Here is a 16972-nt window from a genome sequence, read left to right on the forward strand (position 1 = left end):
GCTGGCAGATGCCAGAGTGGGACACGGAGATGCTGATTAGTGGCCGTGCCCACCCCAGGTCTGTGCCCCTCTCGGTGTTTGCAGCTTCCAGGGCTGGCAGGGGCAGGCAGCATGGGCAGAGGTGAGGCAGGACCAATATCCCCCTCAAACCACCCTGAGCAGCTCATTGCCCGGGGCAACCGATATCCCTGTGGCTCTGCTTGGTCCCTGTCTGTGTGGCAAAGCCTGGTTCCCAAGTGTTATTTTTAACGGGGGAGGCCAAGGCACACCAGGTGTTTCAAGGCAGCCCAGGGGCTGTGGCACCCATGCCTGGGTGCTGGCAGAGCCTCGCTGAGGGTCTCAGAGCCCCCCCAGCCCAGCCACACATCACCCATCTCCCTGCCACGAGGGTCGTGCCACCAGAGCGTCGGTTCTGCCGCAGAGCTGGGCACGGGCTGAGCTGCCAACTGCTGGAGCGGCAGCGGGGCCCCGCACAGCCCGGGACCTGCCCCGGTGCCACCAGGAAATGACCGCTGGGGTGGCACTTTCCTGGGAAAGCCTTAGCTGAGGGAAAAGGGTGGTGCTTGATCATGTGGCAGCACCATCCACTGCCGGGCATGACTTCACCGGGCGCCTCTGGACTCTGCTCTGGGAGAGTCCTGCCATGCCGCACGCCACCCTGGAGTGCTGCCAGCAGTGCCGGGCTCCTGGCCAGCCGGGAGCTGGGAGGGGAGCGAAGCCAGTACAGCCCGTGGCTTCCCAGCTGGCTCCAGCCTGGCTGTGCCGCCCAGCAGGCACGTGCCCAGCCCTTGCCATGGAGCTTCCTTGATGCTGGCGGGGACACATGCCCACGCGGGGATGCCAGGGATGAGCTGGTGGGATGAGGAGTCTCCTCCCGTGCCGCTTGCTGGCTCAGCCAGGCTCCTTGCTGTGTTGCACAGGGCGAACGAGATGCTGGCAAAGGCCTGGAGATGCGGAAGCTGGTGCTCTCTGGTTTCCTGGCCAGCGAGGAGATCTACATCAACCAGCTGGAGGCCCTCTTGTTGGTGAGCACAGCCCCCGGGCCAGACACCCCATCCAGGGATGTCTGCCAGCAGGGGTGGGTGGGTGGGTGGGTGGATGGATGGATGGATGGGTGATTGGATGGATGGGTGGGTGGGTGGATGGATGGACGGATGGATGGGTGGACGGGTGGATCAGTGGACAGATGGATGGATGGATGGAGTCATTTCTTCCTGGACAGCCTCCCCCAGGCAGGCCTGGCCTGGGCGTTACCTGGGCAGGAGCAAAGGTGCAGAAGCCACACCAGAACCAGCCTTGCTCTGGCCCAGCCACCCCCATCTCGCCTTGCACTGCTGCCAGTGTGCCTGGCGGGGAGGTATTTATAGCCCCGCTTCCTCTTGCGGACTCACTGGCCCTCGTGGCAGAGACGCTGTTGCACAACATGGAGGTCACTGCCGCCATGGGGAAGTCTGTGGGGATGCACGAGCCAGGAGCAGCCCCTTGGTCCGGCTGTCAGCTGGGACCTATCCCGGGTAGTCCTCGCTGTTGGCTGAGATCCCCCTCGTCTGTGTTCCCCTCCCAGCCCTCATCTCAAACACTCTTCCTTCTCCTCCTTTGGCAGCCTATGAAGCCACTGAAGGCCACGGCCACTACGTCGCAGCCTGTCCTCACCCTCCAGCAGATCGAGACAATTTTCTACAAGATCCAGGACATCTACGAGATCCACAAGGAGTTCTATGACAGCCTGTGCCCAAAGGTGCAGCAGTGGGACAGCAACGTCACCATGGGCCACCTCTTCCAGAAGCTGGTATGCGCCTTCCCGGGGGCTTGCTCCGCTTGGAAGAGGAGGAGGGCCAGGGAGATGGAGCACCATGCTGTGGGGCTCAGCCCCATGGCATGGCTCAGCTCACACCCTGCCACGTGCTCACCGGTGGCCGTGGGACTTGTTGCATCCCTTCCTGCAGCAGCTGCTGCTGCCTGCCCGAGTCCTCCCATCCCAGAATGGGAGTTAGTGCAGATCCCGTGCCCCTCGCTGCAGCGGGGATGCCCACAGCTGGCAGGTCCTGGGTGCAACCATGGTGGGGTTTTGGCTGCAGGTGCATGGTGTGGTTCTACCATGGGGCTGGTGGGAGCCCAGGCGTGGGGGTGACTCTCTGGGGATAGGCAGGAGGTCGCTGCCTCTTTGCTGCCTGTGGACACTGCGGTGGTGGCTCCCCAGGGTCACGTTCCAGGTCCTGCTGCTGCTTTGGACTTGCAATGGGAACAAGGGCTGTGCCCATGGGTGCTGTGGCCATGCTGGGGAGGTGAGGAGGAGAGGGCAGGTTGAAGGGTGCCAGGAAGTGGCTGTAGCTTTAGCCTCCGTTGTCCAGGCACTCGTTACCTCTCTGCTGGATTTCAGAGGTTTGTGGGGGCACCGGGCTGGGCAGGAGCCCCACCATCCTGCCCTGGGTGAGGGCTCTCCCTGGGGAGCCGAGCATGTGGCCCCCCCACCTGGTTATGGTCTGGCAGAGTGTCCTGCCAGGAGGGGACAGCTCTGGACAGTGTCCCCTGGGTGGTTGCCTGGCCCCTCGTGCGACAGAGGGCTTCAGCATCCCACCGGGTGCCTGGCTAACCCCCACTCCCCGCAGGCCAGCCAGCTGGGGGTCTACAAGGCCTTTGTGGATAACTACAAAATCGCACTGGAGACAGCGGAGAAGTGCAGCCAGAGCAACTACCAGTTCCAAAAGATCTCGGAGGTAAGCTGGGCCGGGGCTGTGCCAGGGGGACAGGGCTGCCACAGCTGGGCTGTCCCGGCACAGGACAGATAATGCTGCCCCCGTGGCTGAGCCGACCGTGTCTGCTCCGCAGAGATGCTCTCCCTGCCCTGGGTACACTCCGGGACTGTCCCAGGGGCAGGGCCATCGGTGGCTGTGCTGGAGGGTTGTGGTCTCTGAATATTGCGAGGGTTTGCCCCCTGCCTTGTGCAAGCTCAGGTCAGGCTCAGCCCTCACTGCCATCATTTCTGGGATGCCGGTACAGCCTGTACCTCCTCGCCCCACCCAGTGAGCTGGGTGCTGGGCACCTGTGGCTCATCTCCTGCTGGCTGCATCTCTGTACCTGGCTCCCCTATAGAAACAGGGACCTGTATGGGTGCAGCCTGGCTTCCTGCTCCCTCCAGCCCCTCCGCAGTGGGGCTGGGTGTCCTGCTCCAGGGTGCCCCATGGGTCCACCATGTCCTGACTGCTGGGCAGCATCCTGTACAGTCCACACCCCCACCCTAGCACCCATCTGTGACCTCTAGTGTGGCCAGGCTGGGGCTGGGGGAGATATCAGGGTGCAGGAAGGGTGGGGGGGACCCCATGACCTTGAGCAATGACCTTCCCCCCCACCCCAGCCCCTCGTGGGCTGCTCTGATGGGCCTTTCCCTCCCTAGGAGCTGAAGGTGAAAGGCCCCAAGGACTCGAAGGAGAGCCACACGTCCGTCACCATGGAGGGTACGGCAAGCGCGGGCGTGGGGAGGGGGATGCAGCCTTTTGTGTGCGTGCGGGACCAGCGCGGATGAATTACTGAGCGGCTCCCGCGAGCGGAGCCCTTTGTGTTCCCGTGTGCGGAGCCGGTGAGGAGGGGGGCACGCAGCTCTTTAGGATGCTGGGGGCGTGCAGCAGCCCCCCACCCCCTGCCCACTCCCTCCTCCCCACCCGCTGGCTGCGCCGAGAGCCATGCTGAGGGGCCGATGCCGTGCCGCAGCCGGGCTGAGCTGCCACGGAGCGGCAGAGATGGCTGCGTGGAGACGGGGCTGCCATGGAAATCCTCGTCGTCGTCCGGCTCTGCTGTAACTGCACCTATGGTGAGGCGAGGGGGGTGGCTCTGAATTCGGGTGCCAGCGGGGAGCGATGCTGTGGGGATGCTGGTCCCGGGTCTGGCTGTCCTTTCTGGGGGGTGGAGGCTGCATCGTGCTCTGCAGCCTGAAGTTGGGAGCGTCTTTGTTCCAGGCTCTATTGAATCATCTTGGCTCCAGCACATGCGGCCACGCGCTCGCCTTCCCCGCTGGGCAGGGGCTCGTGCCGGCAGCGGGACAGTGAGGGGCTGGGGCAGGCGGGGGGACCCCCTCTGCCTGGGCTGTGCCGCGGGGATGGCGATAGGGAGGGGTCCCCATTTGCTTGCCGGAGGCATCGTGGGGCTGGAATGCCCGTCTCTCTGTGGCTGTGGGGGGAGAGGCACCACATGTCCCTGCCTGCTGGTGCCTGGCCCCGTGCTGCCTGCGTGTGGGTCCCAAGCCAGTGGAAGTGCCGGTGAGGAGCCCTTGTGCCAGGACAGTCCCTCCCAGGGCTCTCCCGTGCTTTGCATGTGCCTGTAGTGATGGCAGCAAGAAGGTCCATTCTCCCCGTGGACCTAGGGTGGGGGAAAGCGGGGTGCAGCCTGCCTCCCCCCCTCCATCCTGGAGCAGGGCTCTCACTGGCAGCCACAGGGAGTGGGGGCACGGAGTGGTGGGGGATGCAGCCTCTGGTTCAGGGTCTAGCCTTGCATCCTCGTCTCCTGAGCAGAGACCCCCTGTTTGCCAGGGTGGGGGTCCCTCTCTCGGGACTGGGTGCCACAAAGCAGCACCGTCTGGAGAGGGATGTGAACCCCTGTGGGGTGGGAGCAGGTGGCACCTTTTCCTCCTCTCTCCTGGCCCGACAAGCCTGGCCCTGCTTGGCCCTGGCAGTTTGGGGAAGTGCTCCCAAGCGAAGGGAAAACCCAGAGGCATCTGCCTGGCTGTAAGCAGCCTGGGGAGACATGGGAGCAGCCTTTGCCTGCTCAAAGAGCCGGGGAGGAGGAGGAGGGTCCAGCTGCTTGGGATGAAATGTGCCTCTGAAGAGCCCCCGGAGCTGGTTTCCTGCTGGAAGGGTGCATGGCAGGAGAAAAGGGGTGTCTGTGCCCTGTGTGTGGCGCAGCTCTGCCCCCCGGCTCCAGATGGAGCCTCACGTGCAGTTACGGGGGGGTGCAGGGAGGGAACACGGAGCAGCAGCATTGGGATGATGTCTTGGCCCCTGCGTTCTCTGTAGGTGGGGGTTTTGCTGCTGCTGGAGCAGCCTGGGTTCCCCTTGCACCCAGGGCTGGCTGGGGTGGGGGCATACAGGGTGTCCCATGAGGTGGCAGAGCCCAGCGAGGGCAGGGCAGAGATGGGACCCACCGCTGAGCCAAAAGGGAAACTGAAAAAGCCGCTGGCTGGTGGGAGTGACGAGTAGCTCTTCCGCTCCACAGCCACCGCACGGCAAGCTGGCCGCGCCGGTCCCCGCACTGCGCCCGGGAGGCCCTTCACCCGGGAGGGGGACACACCGGCACAGTCATGATGGGGATATCACGCAGTCAGGACAGAGCGGTGTTCACAACGGCCCCTCTGGCTTTGTCACCCGTGACCTGTGGCGGCAGAGGGGAGGAGGACATGGTGGCTGGGTTGGTGTCCCCATCATGCCCTGTCCCTGGCAGGGACAAAACTTGCCGACGCGGGGCCATGCTGGAGCAGAGCACCATGCGGGAAGCGCCATGCGCCAGTTGTCTGGGCTTGTCACCCCAGCGGGGACCCCCCAGGCACCCGCACTGCTGGCAAAACCCCCGGGCGCAGCCCCGAAATCAAGGTGTACATCAGGCAGCTGCCAGCACTGGGCTCTGCCCTTGCTCCACACACTGGCTCCGCCGTGGTTTCTCCTGCCCCCAGCACAGCAGGGCACGGGGCTGCGGCATTGAGCCTTGGCTCAGCGCTGCTCTTGGCAGTAACGTGATGGTCCAGCTGTCACTGGCTCCACGTGGAACAGACCCCAGATGCTCACCCGGGGGTCTCTGGGCATCTGGTCTCCCTTCCTTGCCCCCACGGGATGCAGTGCTGGCTCTCGCGGGTGGGAGAGGGGCTGGGGTCCCAGTGGTGGGTGGCTGCTGATGCCTCCTCTCTCCCCACAGCGCTGCTGTACAAACCCATTGACCGGGTGACACGGAGCACCCTCGTCCTGCATGTGAGTGTGACACCAGTCCTGGGTTGGGGGCTGGGGGAGGGCTCTGTCCCTGTTGCTCCCGGGGACCTGCAGCCATGGGGAGCACTGCTGGGGGTCTCTGGGGTGGGTGCTGCAGGCAGGGCAGTGCCCTTGGGCTGCTCACTTGCATCTGTCCCCTTCCAGGACCTCCTCAAGCACACCCCGGCCGACCACCCTGACTACCCGCTGCTCCAGGATGCCCTCCGCATCTCGCAGAACTTCCTCTCCAGCATCAATGAGGACATCGATCCCCGGAGGACAGCGGTCACCACCCCCAAGGGGGAGGTGAGCCAGCGGGGTGGGCAGTGCCTGGGCACAGGGCGAGGGCTGAGCCCTCTGCCAGCCCTTGGCTGGTGGCTGCACCCTGAGGAGGTCCATGGTGCTGGGCCAGGACATGGAGGGTTTCCTCTAGATGCAGTCCTGTGTGCAAGTTGAGGGCTCTTCCTGGTTCTTGCTGCTTGCTGGCACCCTGCTGAGCGTACGGGACTCAAAATAGCACCCAGAGGACATGGACCTTCCCATGCTCCTGGTGGCTGAGCCATGGAGAGGGACAGGAGCATCTGTCCCCTGTGGTTTGTTGGCCTTTGCTCCCTGCCCGCTCTCACACCAGCCCTGCTGCCCCGCAGACCCGGCAACTTGTCAAGGATGGCTTCTTGGTGGAGCTGTCAGAGGGCTCGCGGAAGCTGCGACATGTCTTCCTCTTCACCGACGTGCTGCTCTGCGCCAAGCTGAAGAAGACGGCGGTGGGGTAAGGAAAGCGCTGGGCACAGCGGGAATGTGTCACAACGCCCCTGTCCTCCAGTGGGCTAGGGGACATGCTGGGGAGGGGGTCAGGCGTCACTCAGTGCCCACGCCCTGGCTGCAGGAAGCACCAGCAGTACGACTGCAAGTGGTACGTGCCCCTGGCCGACCTGGTGTTCCCCTCACCGGAGGAGTCGGAGCACTGCCCGCAGGTCCACGTCATCCCTGACCATGAGCTGGAGGACATGAAGATGAAGATCTCAGCCATCAAGAGTGAGGTGCAGAAGGAGGTGAGAGGAGGGTGCAGGTGGTCAGAGAGGGTGTGGGACCTACTGCCAGGGTGGGTGCCTTCCTCTGGGTCAGGGATGGGACATGGGGGGCCAGGGGCACCTGTGAAAGCTCCTGTCCGCTCCCCACCTGCAGAAAGCCAACAAGGGGCAGAGCCGGGCCATCGAGCGCCTCAAGAAGAAGATGTTTGAGAATGAATTCTGGCTGCTCCTCAACTCGCCTGCCATCCCCTTCCGCATTCACAACCGCAATGGGAAGGTGAGAATCACAGAATCATTCAGGTTGGAAAAGACCCTTGGGATCATAGAGTCCAACCATCAGCCCTACTCTGCAAAGTTCTCCCCTACACCACATCCCCCAACATCTCATCCAAACGACCCTTAAACACATCCAGGGATGGGGACTCCACCCCCTCCCTGGGCAGCCTATTCCACTGTCTGACCACTCTTTCTGTGAAAAATTTTTTCCTAATGTCCAGTCTAAAAATTTTTTCCTAATGTCCAGAGAAGGGCGGGCTGGGGGCCGAGCTCAGCCCTGCCTGTGCACAGCCTGCTGCATCGCCCTCTCTTTTACAGAGCTACCTCTTCCTGCTGTCGTCTGACTATGAGAGGTCTGAGTGGAGGGAAGCCATTCAGAAACTGCAGAAAAAGGGTAAGTTTGGGGCTGCTGAGGCCCTCCTGGGGCTCCTGGCCACTGCAGGGGTCACAAGGAGGTCCCGCAGGATTGCATCCTGCTGCTCTCTGGTCCCCATGGCCAGCGCTGGCTGCGTCCCTCTGAAGATCCTCTCCTGTCCTCTCCCAGACCTCCAGGCCTTTGTCCTGAGCTCAGTGGAGCTGCAGGTGCTCACGGGATCCTGCTTCAAGCTACGCACCGTCCACAACATCCCGGTCACCAGCAATAAGGACGGTGAGTGTCTGCTGGGCTGGCGGGTCCCTCTTTGTCTCCAGATGATGCCGGAGCTGTGGGGTCCCTTGGTTGGAGCGGGGTCCCTGTCTAGGGACCTTGGCTGTGCAGGGGGACAGCTACCCACCAGGTGGCACTGCCGGAGCAGAGTCGGGCTCCCAGGCAGAGCAATCCCGGCTGCAACATGGGGTTGCTTTTGGGGTGTCTCCAGCACCCGCATGGTGTCCCCAGGGCAAGAGCCAGCCAGCCCTACTGGGAACCTCCCCCAGGGCTGTCCAGCAGCAGGAATGCTCGGGATGTCCGGCAGGGATGATCAGCAGCAGGGAATACATGTCCTCTTCCAGACCTTAGGGACAGCCCTTGGGGGGTTGGGGACATTGGGGCGTCACCGCAGGCACCTAGTGCTCGCTCTGGCAAAGGCTGCCTCGGGGACAGCCAGCCTGCACGCTGGCTGCAGGGCACAGGATGTGGCAGCTGAGCCCTGACACAGCCTCTGCTCTCCCCGCCGCAGACGATGAGTCCCCTGGGCTCTACGGGTTCCTGCACGTCATCGTCCACTCCGCCAAGGGCTTCAAGCAGTCTGCGAGTAAGTGCGGGAGCCCACCCTTGCTCGGAAGGGGCCAGTGTGATCGGAAGAGCTGGGGTCCAGCATGTGGCCCCGCTCTGCCCACAGTGGTCCCTTGGGAGCCAGTGGGGATGTTCCTGGGGCGCTGAGCGGTGTCTGCTCCCCCAGACCTTTACTGCACGTTGGAGGTGGACTCCTTCGGCTACTTCGTCAGCAAAGCCAAGACCAGGGTTTTCCGGGACACCACCGAACCGCAGTGGAACGAGGTGAGAGGAGGGTGGGACACAAGGAGAGGACTATGCCCTCCCTTTTCCTTCCAGCCCCAGTTTTAAAGCTGCTCTGGGGTGCTGGGGCTGAGCCACCCTCCCTCCACACCCCAGGAGTTTGAGATCGAGCTGGAGGGCTCCCAGTCCCTGCGCATCCTCTGCTACGAGAAGTGCTACGACAAGACCAAGCTCAACAAGGACAACAATGAAATCGTGGACAAGATCATGGGCAAGGGGCAGATCCAGGTATGTGCTGGGGCTTTTGGGTATCTTCTCACCCAACGGTGGACCTCTTGGGGCCAGGTGCCTGGGCTGGGATGGTTGCCCTGTCATGATGCCTGGGATGGAGACGTCTGGCAGCATGGGCAGGCAGCTCTGCTTTTGGGAGTGGGGTACAGGGATTGTGGCTTGGGATTGAATGGCAGTGAAGTGGGTGATGGTTTCGGGGCAGCTGCAGGAGAAGGTGGGACAAAGTGAGAGGGGGTCCTGTGGAGGTGACAAGGCCAGCGGCCACTCCCCAGATGCAGGTCCAGCTCCAGCTGGTCTGGAAGCATTTGAGTTCTGTGGCTCCGGGGGGCTGCAGGGAGGGGCTTGGCACCCACCCCCAGGGAGGCCTCTGAGCATGCAGCCCCCCCCATCCCTCCCTGACAGCCGTGGATGTCCCCCTCTGCCACCATCTGCCTCCCCTGTGCCTCCATCAGCTGCTGTTATGGCAACAGGGGTTTCCAGAGCAACAGCTAAGCTGCCTCTGATTGGTGGTTGCCAGGCAGGGAGGATGGAGGCCTGGACTGCCCTGAGATGCTCCCAGGTGAGCAGGACTGGGAAGATGGGGAGGGGCAGGCAGCCCCCAGACCCTGCATCCCCCCAGCACCCCCGTTGGCCAGGCTGCAGGGATGCCCAGGGCAGTGGGGGATGGTACAGGATGGGGGTGCCCCTGTGTTTTCCTGGTGGGGACCCCTGGTCGGGCTCCTTTCCCCTGCTGTGCTGGGGACAGTACCACGCCTGGGACATGGCCCTCGACCCAAGGCCACTTCAAAGGGCCCGGCACGGCTGCCTGCTCCGTGGGAAAGCGGCTGAGGGCAGGTCCTGGGGGATCAGGGAGCAGCACGGAAATGCTGCTGGGAAGGGGACAGCGCAGGGGGACAGCACTGCACTGGGCACAGGATGGGAGATGGAGACTTGGCTTCACCAGAGGCTTGTTCATACCCCAAATCACCCATTTGTTGCCCTCTCCCCAGGGAAAAAGCGATCTGGGGGTGGCATTGGGCCAAGCGGGAGGGCTGGGGCAGGGAAGGAGCTCGACGCCCCACAGGGATCAGTCCAGCTGTGCTCTCGGAAATAGCCTGGGTCAACAAATATGAGTCACGCTGAGAGACGCGGGGGTCGGGATGGGGACAGCACAGCTTGTCCCTGCTGTGCAAAAGTCATGGGGGAAGAAAGGGAGAGAGGGGAGTCCCTGGGGCTGCTTATCGCAAGGAGGACCTGGCAGGGCGGTGTCAGGGCTGGGGCTGTCTTGCCATCACCCAGAGCCACAGCTTGGCCCCTGCCCTGGGAGTGGGATGGGTGGCGGGGCAGAGATGGGGCAGCACAGCTACGGGCAGGACAGGCAGTGATGGTGGTGGAGCTGTGGGTTGTGGCCAAGCCCCAGCACTGCCCCCTTGCCCTCTGCCCTGAGCTGTTCAGGCAGAGATGCTGCCCTGGGATGGTCCTTACCCCGGCCAGTCCCTGGGCTCATCATGAGCTGCTGCTGGTTCCAGTTAGCAGCAGGAGTGGGAGACACAGAGCACTGGCATCAGCAGCTTGGAAAAGCCCGTGGTGTGTGGGGGTCTGCCAGGATAGCTGAACCCCCCCTCGCAGCCGGCACTGTGCCCACTGCCCAGCTCTAATCTGATGGCCCAGGCACGTGGGTTGGTCACGAAAGCAGCTTAGCAGCATCACAGGCTGGCGGGAGCAGGTCAGCATGCGAGGGGGATGCTGCAGCCCCTCTGTGGGGAGCAGCGGGCGCCTCCCGAGGCTGCCAAGGTGCCATGGGTAGGAGTCATGTCCTACCGGCACAGAGGATGCAGTTGGGTCCATGAAGGGGCCGAGGCTGGCACCAGCTTCCTCTTGAGCATCCTGGCAATGAGCCCCAAGGGGTCTGCAGCATGGTGAGCATTGGACCCGTACCCCGAGCCCTGTCCCCGGTAGCTGGTGGAGAGTGGGCACCCTGTGCTGCGTGGGCCACGGTGGGTCTGGGCATGGGGACAGCTCCGCTGTGACTCCTGGTTGGCATCAACCCCGTTTTGTTGTTGTTAAACTCGTTTTGTGTGTGGTTTCCAAGGCTGGGATGTGCTGTGATTGGGGTAGAGGTGCCATGGGGGGCTCGTGTCCCCATGGGGAGTGTGGTCCTTGGTGTTGCAGGGCTCAGCCTTGCTCTGAGCTGTCCCAGTGTCTCCCAGCAGCTGGGCTGTGTCCAGTGGGTGCTGGCAGAGGTGTCTGGTGCTGTGGTGGAGTGGCAGACGGATGCTGGGGGTGGGCAGAGCAGGCTGCGAGTGCTTGTGCCCCCATTGCAGAGGCTGGATCTGGCCCCCATGCCCTGGGGTGGGCAAGGAGACAGGCAGCGGGTGCATGAGGGGGTCTCAGGGTGATGGGGCAGGATGGAGCAGCCCCTTCCTCAGCCCCTGTTTGATGCACAGGGGGGATGCGACTGTTGAAGTAGAGCCTGTGTTGTCATGGGCACGGTGCCTGCCGTACCCACAGGGAATAGCTGCCTGTCCATCTGTCCCCCTCACTGGGCCAGCAGAGGCTCTGAGGGGTGGAGATTTGTGGTGTCAGGGCTCCTCAAACCTGCAGGGATCCACAGGGTGACCTGTGTGGACTCAAGGGGCTGCTGAGAGCTGGACTGGGGTCGGTGCAAGTCCCTCCCAATCCTGCACCTTGCCGTGTCCCTGCCTGTCAGGAGAAGCAGCAGGCAGGCAGGCAGGGGCCCTTCCAGGGCTGGGGCACAGGGCAGAACCCTGCCTGCACCCCATCCCCCTGCCCTGCAGCCCTGCCCCACCGCATCACCCCCTGGCAGTGGGGCTGACGAGGGCCAGGGCAGGCTGAGTGGGCACGTGGGGGTCCCAGCCTGTCCCTAGGTCTAAGAGGAGACCCCAAAAGTCCCATCCCCGTGCCTCTCGCTGAGACCGGGAGAGCCAGCCTGGCTCCTCGGTGGAGCCGGGGATGCTGCGGCCAACAGCGGTGATGCCTCCCGGGACCGCGGCTGCCGCTGCGAAGCGGATAAAGGATAAGGATAACGGTGGATAGCGGCGGCGGGGAGGCCGGGCAGCCTCCAGCCTTCCCGAGCGGCGGCGGGCGGCAGGGCGAGAGTTAAACGCGTGGGGGCCGCCGGGGGGGGGCTGCCTTTGAGTCACTTCCTCGCAGGGGGAGGGAGGCTTTTGGGGCTGCCGAGCTGCCTCTCGACAGCCTGGCTCACACCCTGAAGATGAGCCCTGCCCGCTCGCCTTCCTGCTGCCCCAACCGGGCTCCCCTCACCAGCCCCTGCCGCCCCGGCCGCCGCTGACCTCCCACCCAGAGCAGAAGGGATGTGGGTGCTGTCCTAACCCAGCCCTGGCCACCCTTGACCACCCTCTCGTCTCGCCTCCCCGGAGCCGAAGCGGTCATCGTGATGACGGAGGTGCTGGTGCAGCCGGACGGCAGCCCCAGCCCCGTGGGCGAGCAGCCGGAGCGTGGCGTGGAGGAGCCCGAGGGGAAGCGTCCCCCCAACACGGGCGCCCGTCTCTGGGGCAGGGTGCGCAGCAAACTGCTCCGACAGAAGGTGCCTCTCGGGTTTTAGGGGGGGACGGCTGGTGAGGAGGGTGGTGGGCACCAAACGGGGCTCTGGGATGGCTTCGCCGTGTCACTGGGTTCTGCTGTGCGTGGTGGCTGTGGCTTTTTGGCTGGTGGCTTTGTGGGGCTGGGGGGGGCTCTGATATTGCTTGTGGGGTCCGTGCACAGAGCAGGGAGACTGTTGGAGTGCTTTGGGAGCTCTTAGAAGCAGTTAGCAGCCTGTGGGGTGCTTGTTTTCCCCCTTCCCTCTCCCTCTGTGTGCTGGTGGGCTGAGCTGTTTGCACTGGGGGGTCCTGCAGAGGGAGGGCAGAGAGCCCCCCCTGCCCAGCCCCAGAGGTAGCGATGCTTGTGGGCTGGTCAGGGCCGGGCTTTTGGGGTGCCACAGCGTACCCCCTCTTGCTTGGTTTGCAACACCCCCACCCTGGGTCCATCCAGGCTTCCCCCAGCTCACAGCTGTGTCACAGCCACATCAATCAGTGCTGGACATCTTTGTGGGAGGACAGAGGGCAGGGGTGGGCAATGGAGGTGACAAGGGAGGGGGACAGCACTGTCACAGGCTGTCCCAGAGCCCCCGCGATCTCATGGGGATCTCTGGGGGTTTCACTCTGCAGAGTCCCCCTGCACGGGGAGCTGCTGGCTCAGGGCTTGGCTGCAACTGCGGGCAGGAGCTGCCTGGGCCCGTGGGGGTTTGGTTTGGCAGCAGCGGGGCCGAGGTTTGCTCAGCGGTGGGGCTGCCGGCGCAGCAGCGGGGCTGCCTGTGACGCAGCGGCATTAACCTCGATTCTGTGCCGCCGCCGCTGCTCCCGCAGAGGGGATTAAGGGGCAGCGAGGGCCATGTGGGGAGGCTGCCCGGCGGCTGCCGCCGGCTGTTGCTGCATCAAAATACGAGGGGGTTTTGTTTCCCAGTCCCACATCCCTTCCTGGCCTGCTGCCAACCAGGAGTCACTGGAGCAGGATGCGGCCCCGGCGGGTCTGTGCATGGTCCCGGCGTGCTGTGGGCGCCTGCTGCTTCTCGGGTCACTCTCAGACAGGGCTGTGAATCGCTGCTTTTTTTGGGGCTGTGCTTTGCTGTCGGCAGCATTTGCTGGTGTGGGGGCTGCTCTGCCCCCACGGCACGGAACAGCTCAGGGACCGCCTGTTCCCTGGGGAGGGAGCTGCTGGCATGGAGGTCTGGTGGGGGCACCTGCTTGCCAAAGCCGGGGCAGCCACAGGAGGCCAGACTGGGGTGTCCACGGGTGCCACACTGATGGGAAGCAACCCTGGTTGTAGCCACTTGTTCCCCAGGGCCATGGCAGAGATGGCCTCACTGGCTGAGTCACTGGTTTGCTCCCGCTGGCTTCACCCTGGGCTGATGGTTGGTGACCTCATGGGCGTGAGGCGTGGGGAAGGGACATGCCCAGCCTGGCAGCCCCTGCCCTGACACAGCATCCTGGTGCTCGGGGCCCTGGGGAGCCACCATGAGGGTTTGGGGCCATCCCAGCTCCTCACCTGGGAGCCCCGGAGACCCAGCGCTGCCTGGGTCTGTCTTGGCTGCTGCTGCCTGCACAGGAGCTGTATCCACAGTGCATGGCCTGGAGGCATCTTGAGGACAAAATCCCAGGATGTGGCCTTGTCCCCTCAAGTCCAGAGTCACCCCGTGCACGAGACGAGCAGCAGGCAGGGGCTGCGGGGGGCAAGCACCAGCAGGACTGGGGGGTCCCTCTGCCACCGGAGCCTCCCCAGGACGCACAAAGAGCTGCAGAGCTGCCGGGATGCTCATCGCCTGCCACACTGCTGCCTTTTCCTCCACAACCTGGGGTCTTGTCCTACAAGCAACCACCTTCAGATAATTTGGGAAACAGGATGATGGCACGTCCCTGTGGGCCGTTGCAGGGGGTGTTTCACCTCGCTATGGATGAGAGTGGCACCGCAGCGGATGCTGGCCTGGGCACGGATACCCCCACTGCTGAGAGTCCCCCGAGATGCAGGAGGGAGCAGCTTGGAGAGGTGCTGGTGACCTGGCTGAGCAGTTTCCCCAGGGACAGGCTGGTGTTTGAAGCTGGTCAATCTGCCAAAGAGGAGCTGACATCTGGGACAGCAGCATGTCACTTGTGCCACCGTGCACTGCGCTGGCACAGAGGCTGTTCCCCAGGGCTCCCAGGCCAGCAGTTCCCCACCAGCCTGGAACGTCCCCACGTCTTGCTGGAGCAAAGCAGCTCCCTTTGGAGGAGAAAGAGATGGTGGTGGCAGCTGAGATGGGGTGTTTGCCAGCACTGTGTGGGCAGGAGCTGCCTCTGGCTCTGTGGGTGGATGCTCCCGTCCATCCTCCCACGCCTGGAGACGAAGCATCGGCCGTGGCTTTGCTTCCTGCGGGAGCCAGCAGCGTGGCAGTGCTGCCTGCTGCGCGGGGTGCCAGCGGGCAGGGCTGGAGGAGTGCTGGGGCCAGGCACCATGAGGGCATGGGGACCTGCCCCAGCTCCAAGGGAGCTTGGGCCAGTGGTGCCAGCTGAATTAGCCCAAATTCGGGACCATGCCAGCTGATGCAGGGGGCTGGATGGGGACAATTCTGCCTGACTGGGGGCAGGCGGCTTCACAGGAAGGCAGTGTGCTCAGGGTAAGGTCCACAGCACTAGCGGCAGCCAACCTGGCTTTTATTAAAGCTTGCTTCAGAGCCCCGCTAAAGCCTTTCCAGATGTGAGCTACCAGGGCTGTCGGAGCTGGGGGGGACCCGGGGGATGGGGAAGGCGTATTTGGTGGTTGCAATTAAATTTGTGCTGCAGAGCGAGGAGGCCCACAGCTCCCAACCTGGCTGGGGGGTGAAGAGCTTTGTTGCTGCTGCCTGGGGCTCTCAGGGTTGGACGCTGCCATGAGCGGCCTGTGTGGGGAAAAGGGATGAAAGCCTCGTGGGACAGGCAGCGTTGGGTTGGTGTTGGCTGTGGTGGGTGCACGGCAGCACTGAGGGGGGAACACGGGGGAGTTGGCGAGGCAGGGCTGGGGTTGGTGGTCTGGCTGCAGCCTCCTGGTGTCCAAACCTGCTGCAGGGCCCCACGGGAGCCCAGGGCAGCTGCAGCCTTCCTCCTCCTCCTCCCGCTCCCCCCACCGCCATTCCCAGCAGCCACAGGGCTGGTGGGGAGGAGGCAGCGTGGCACTCACCAGGCTTTCCCGTGCACCGGGTCAGGAGCCATTCCTGGGCCGTGCTGGAGACCGCAGCATTCTCTGTGGCACCGCGGTGCCGAGGAGCTGCTTGGGCTCACTGTGGCACCGGGCTGGGCGTGGGACGATGCCATGGTGCTGCGTCTGTGCCAAGAGCCAGGGCAGCTCGAGCCTGTCCTTGGGAGCATGGGGTCTTGGTGTGCAAGAAGGGACATGAGGGACCCCAGGTCCCCCCGTCATGATGTGCGGTGGCTTCACAGGCAGCCAGAGGCTGGGGCAGGGGAACGGCAGCTCTGTGGCTGGAGGAGCGGCTCTGGACATCTTTGCATTCACCCAGAGCATCTCCCAACCCAGCAGCTGTAGGAAACTCCCGTGTCCTTGTGCAGTGACCCCGCACGCTTGGTGCAAGCCTTGCCCGGCAGCTGCGTGCACGTGGTCCTGGGAGCCCCCGCCAGCTCCCACATCCCATCCCCTTCCCCGAGGGGACATTAGTGCGAGGCTCTGCCCCGCTGCCCGCCTTGTGCATTACAGGGATCGATGGGGCCGGATCGATACCACCAGCTGGGGATCGAAAAGCCCCAAAAAGGCAACTGCACCCGCCTCTGCCCATCCCCGGGGCCCGGCACCCACTGCAGCACGTGCCGAGGCCTTGGGAATGCCAGCACCTCGTCAGGACAGCCGGGCACTGGGGCAGCATCATCAAGTCCCCTGCTAGCCCCAAAGCCAGAAATAGCGGAGCCTGTCATTCCCAGGGGTTATAAATAGCCTTGGCTATGGGGAGATGTTGTTTTTCTGCGTGGAAAACGCTGCCCTAGTTCTGTTTCATCAATCTGCCGCCAGAAATAGTCCTAATTTCTTGGAAATTTCTTGCTGCTCGGGTGTGGGTTAAAGCACTGCCTCGCAGGGGCTCAGAGGGGACAGGGCAGGAGGCTGAGCCCACCTGGCTTCAGGGCACGGCCAGAGGGACCCCAGACCTTCCCCTCTCCATCCTCCTGCCGTGGGCAGCACGTTGCCAGGGAAGAGCATGTCCCATGCCCCACATCATCTGTGGGTTGGGGGCTTCAGAGGTGGCAGCAGGTCTGGCATGGGGCTGTGTCCCCATGGATGGAGCTCACACAGCATCTCTCCTCACAGCTGGACCCACAGGCCGTGCAGACAAAGAACTGGCACATGGACGTGATTGAGATGAACGGGGTAAGCAGGGCCATGGGGACCCACAGCCCCTCACTCTGATTGCAGCCCCTTCCCTGGGGCTGTGCGGTGCCTTCATGCAACACGGAGGTGACGGGCCCGGGCTGGGC

At 63.9% G+C, this 16972-nt stretch overlaps 1 protein-coding gene across 4 annotated transcripts in view; it reads left to right on the plus strand.

The window, feature by feature from the left end:
* The window catches only part of ABR (ABR activator of RhoGEF and GTPase), a 42280-nt gene that overhangs the window by 19312 nt on the left and 5996 nt on the right, over nucleotides 1-16972 (plus strand). For 3 of the 4 annotated variants that reach the window (XM_074844970.1, XM_074844971.1, XM_074844972.1), the window contains 15 exons: nucleotides 921-1025; nucleotides 1604-1789; nucleotides 2610-2717; nucleotides 3395-3455; nucleotides 5899-5951; nucleotides 6114-6254; nucleotides 6596-6717; nucleotides 6835-7000; nucleotides 7134-7256; nucleotides 7574-7649; nucleotides 7800-7904; nucleotides 8413-8487; nucleotides 8635-8732; nucleotides 8847-8978; nucleotides 16806-16865. In XM_074844970.1, coding sequence (XP_074701071.1) covers nucleotides 921-1025; nucleotides 1604-1789; nucleotides 2610-2717; nucleotides 3395-3455; nucleotides 5899-5951; nucleotides 6114-6254; nucleotides 6596-6717; nucleotides 6835-7000; nucleotides 7134-7256; nucleotides 7574-7649; nucleotides 7800-7904; nucleotides 8413-8487; nucleotides 8635-8732; nucleotides 8847-8978; nucleotides 16806-16865 — 1611 coding nt within the window. Of the gene's footprint in view, nucleotides 1-920; nucleotides 1026-1603; nucleotides 1790-2609; nucleotides 2718-3394; nucleotides 3456-5898; nucleotides 5952-6113; nucleotides 6255-6595; nucleotides 6718-6834; nucleotides 7001-7133; nucleotides 7257-7573; nucleotides 7650-7799; nucleotides 7905-8412; nucleotides 8488-8634; nucleotides 8733-8846; nucleotides 8979-12186; nucleotides 12529-16805; nucleotides 16866-16972 lie in introns of those variants that run through there. The other variant, XM_074844974.1, reaches the window with a different exon arrangement.

Source organism: Strix aluco, chromosome 19 (assembly GCF_031877795.1).
Source record: "Strix aluco isolate bStrAlu1 chromosome 19, bStrAlu1.hap1, whole genome shotgun sequence".
Taxonomy (NCBI): domain Eukaryota; kingdom Metazoa; phylum Chordata; class Aves; order Strigiformes; family Strigidae; genus Strix; species Strix aluco.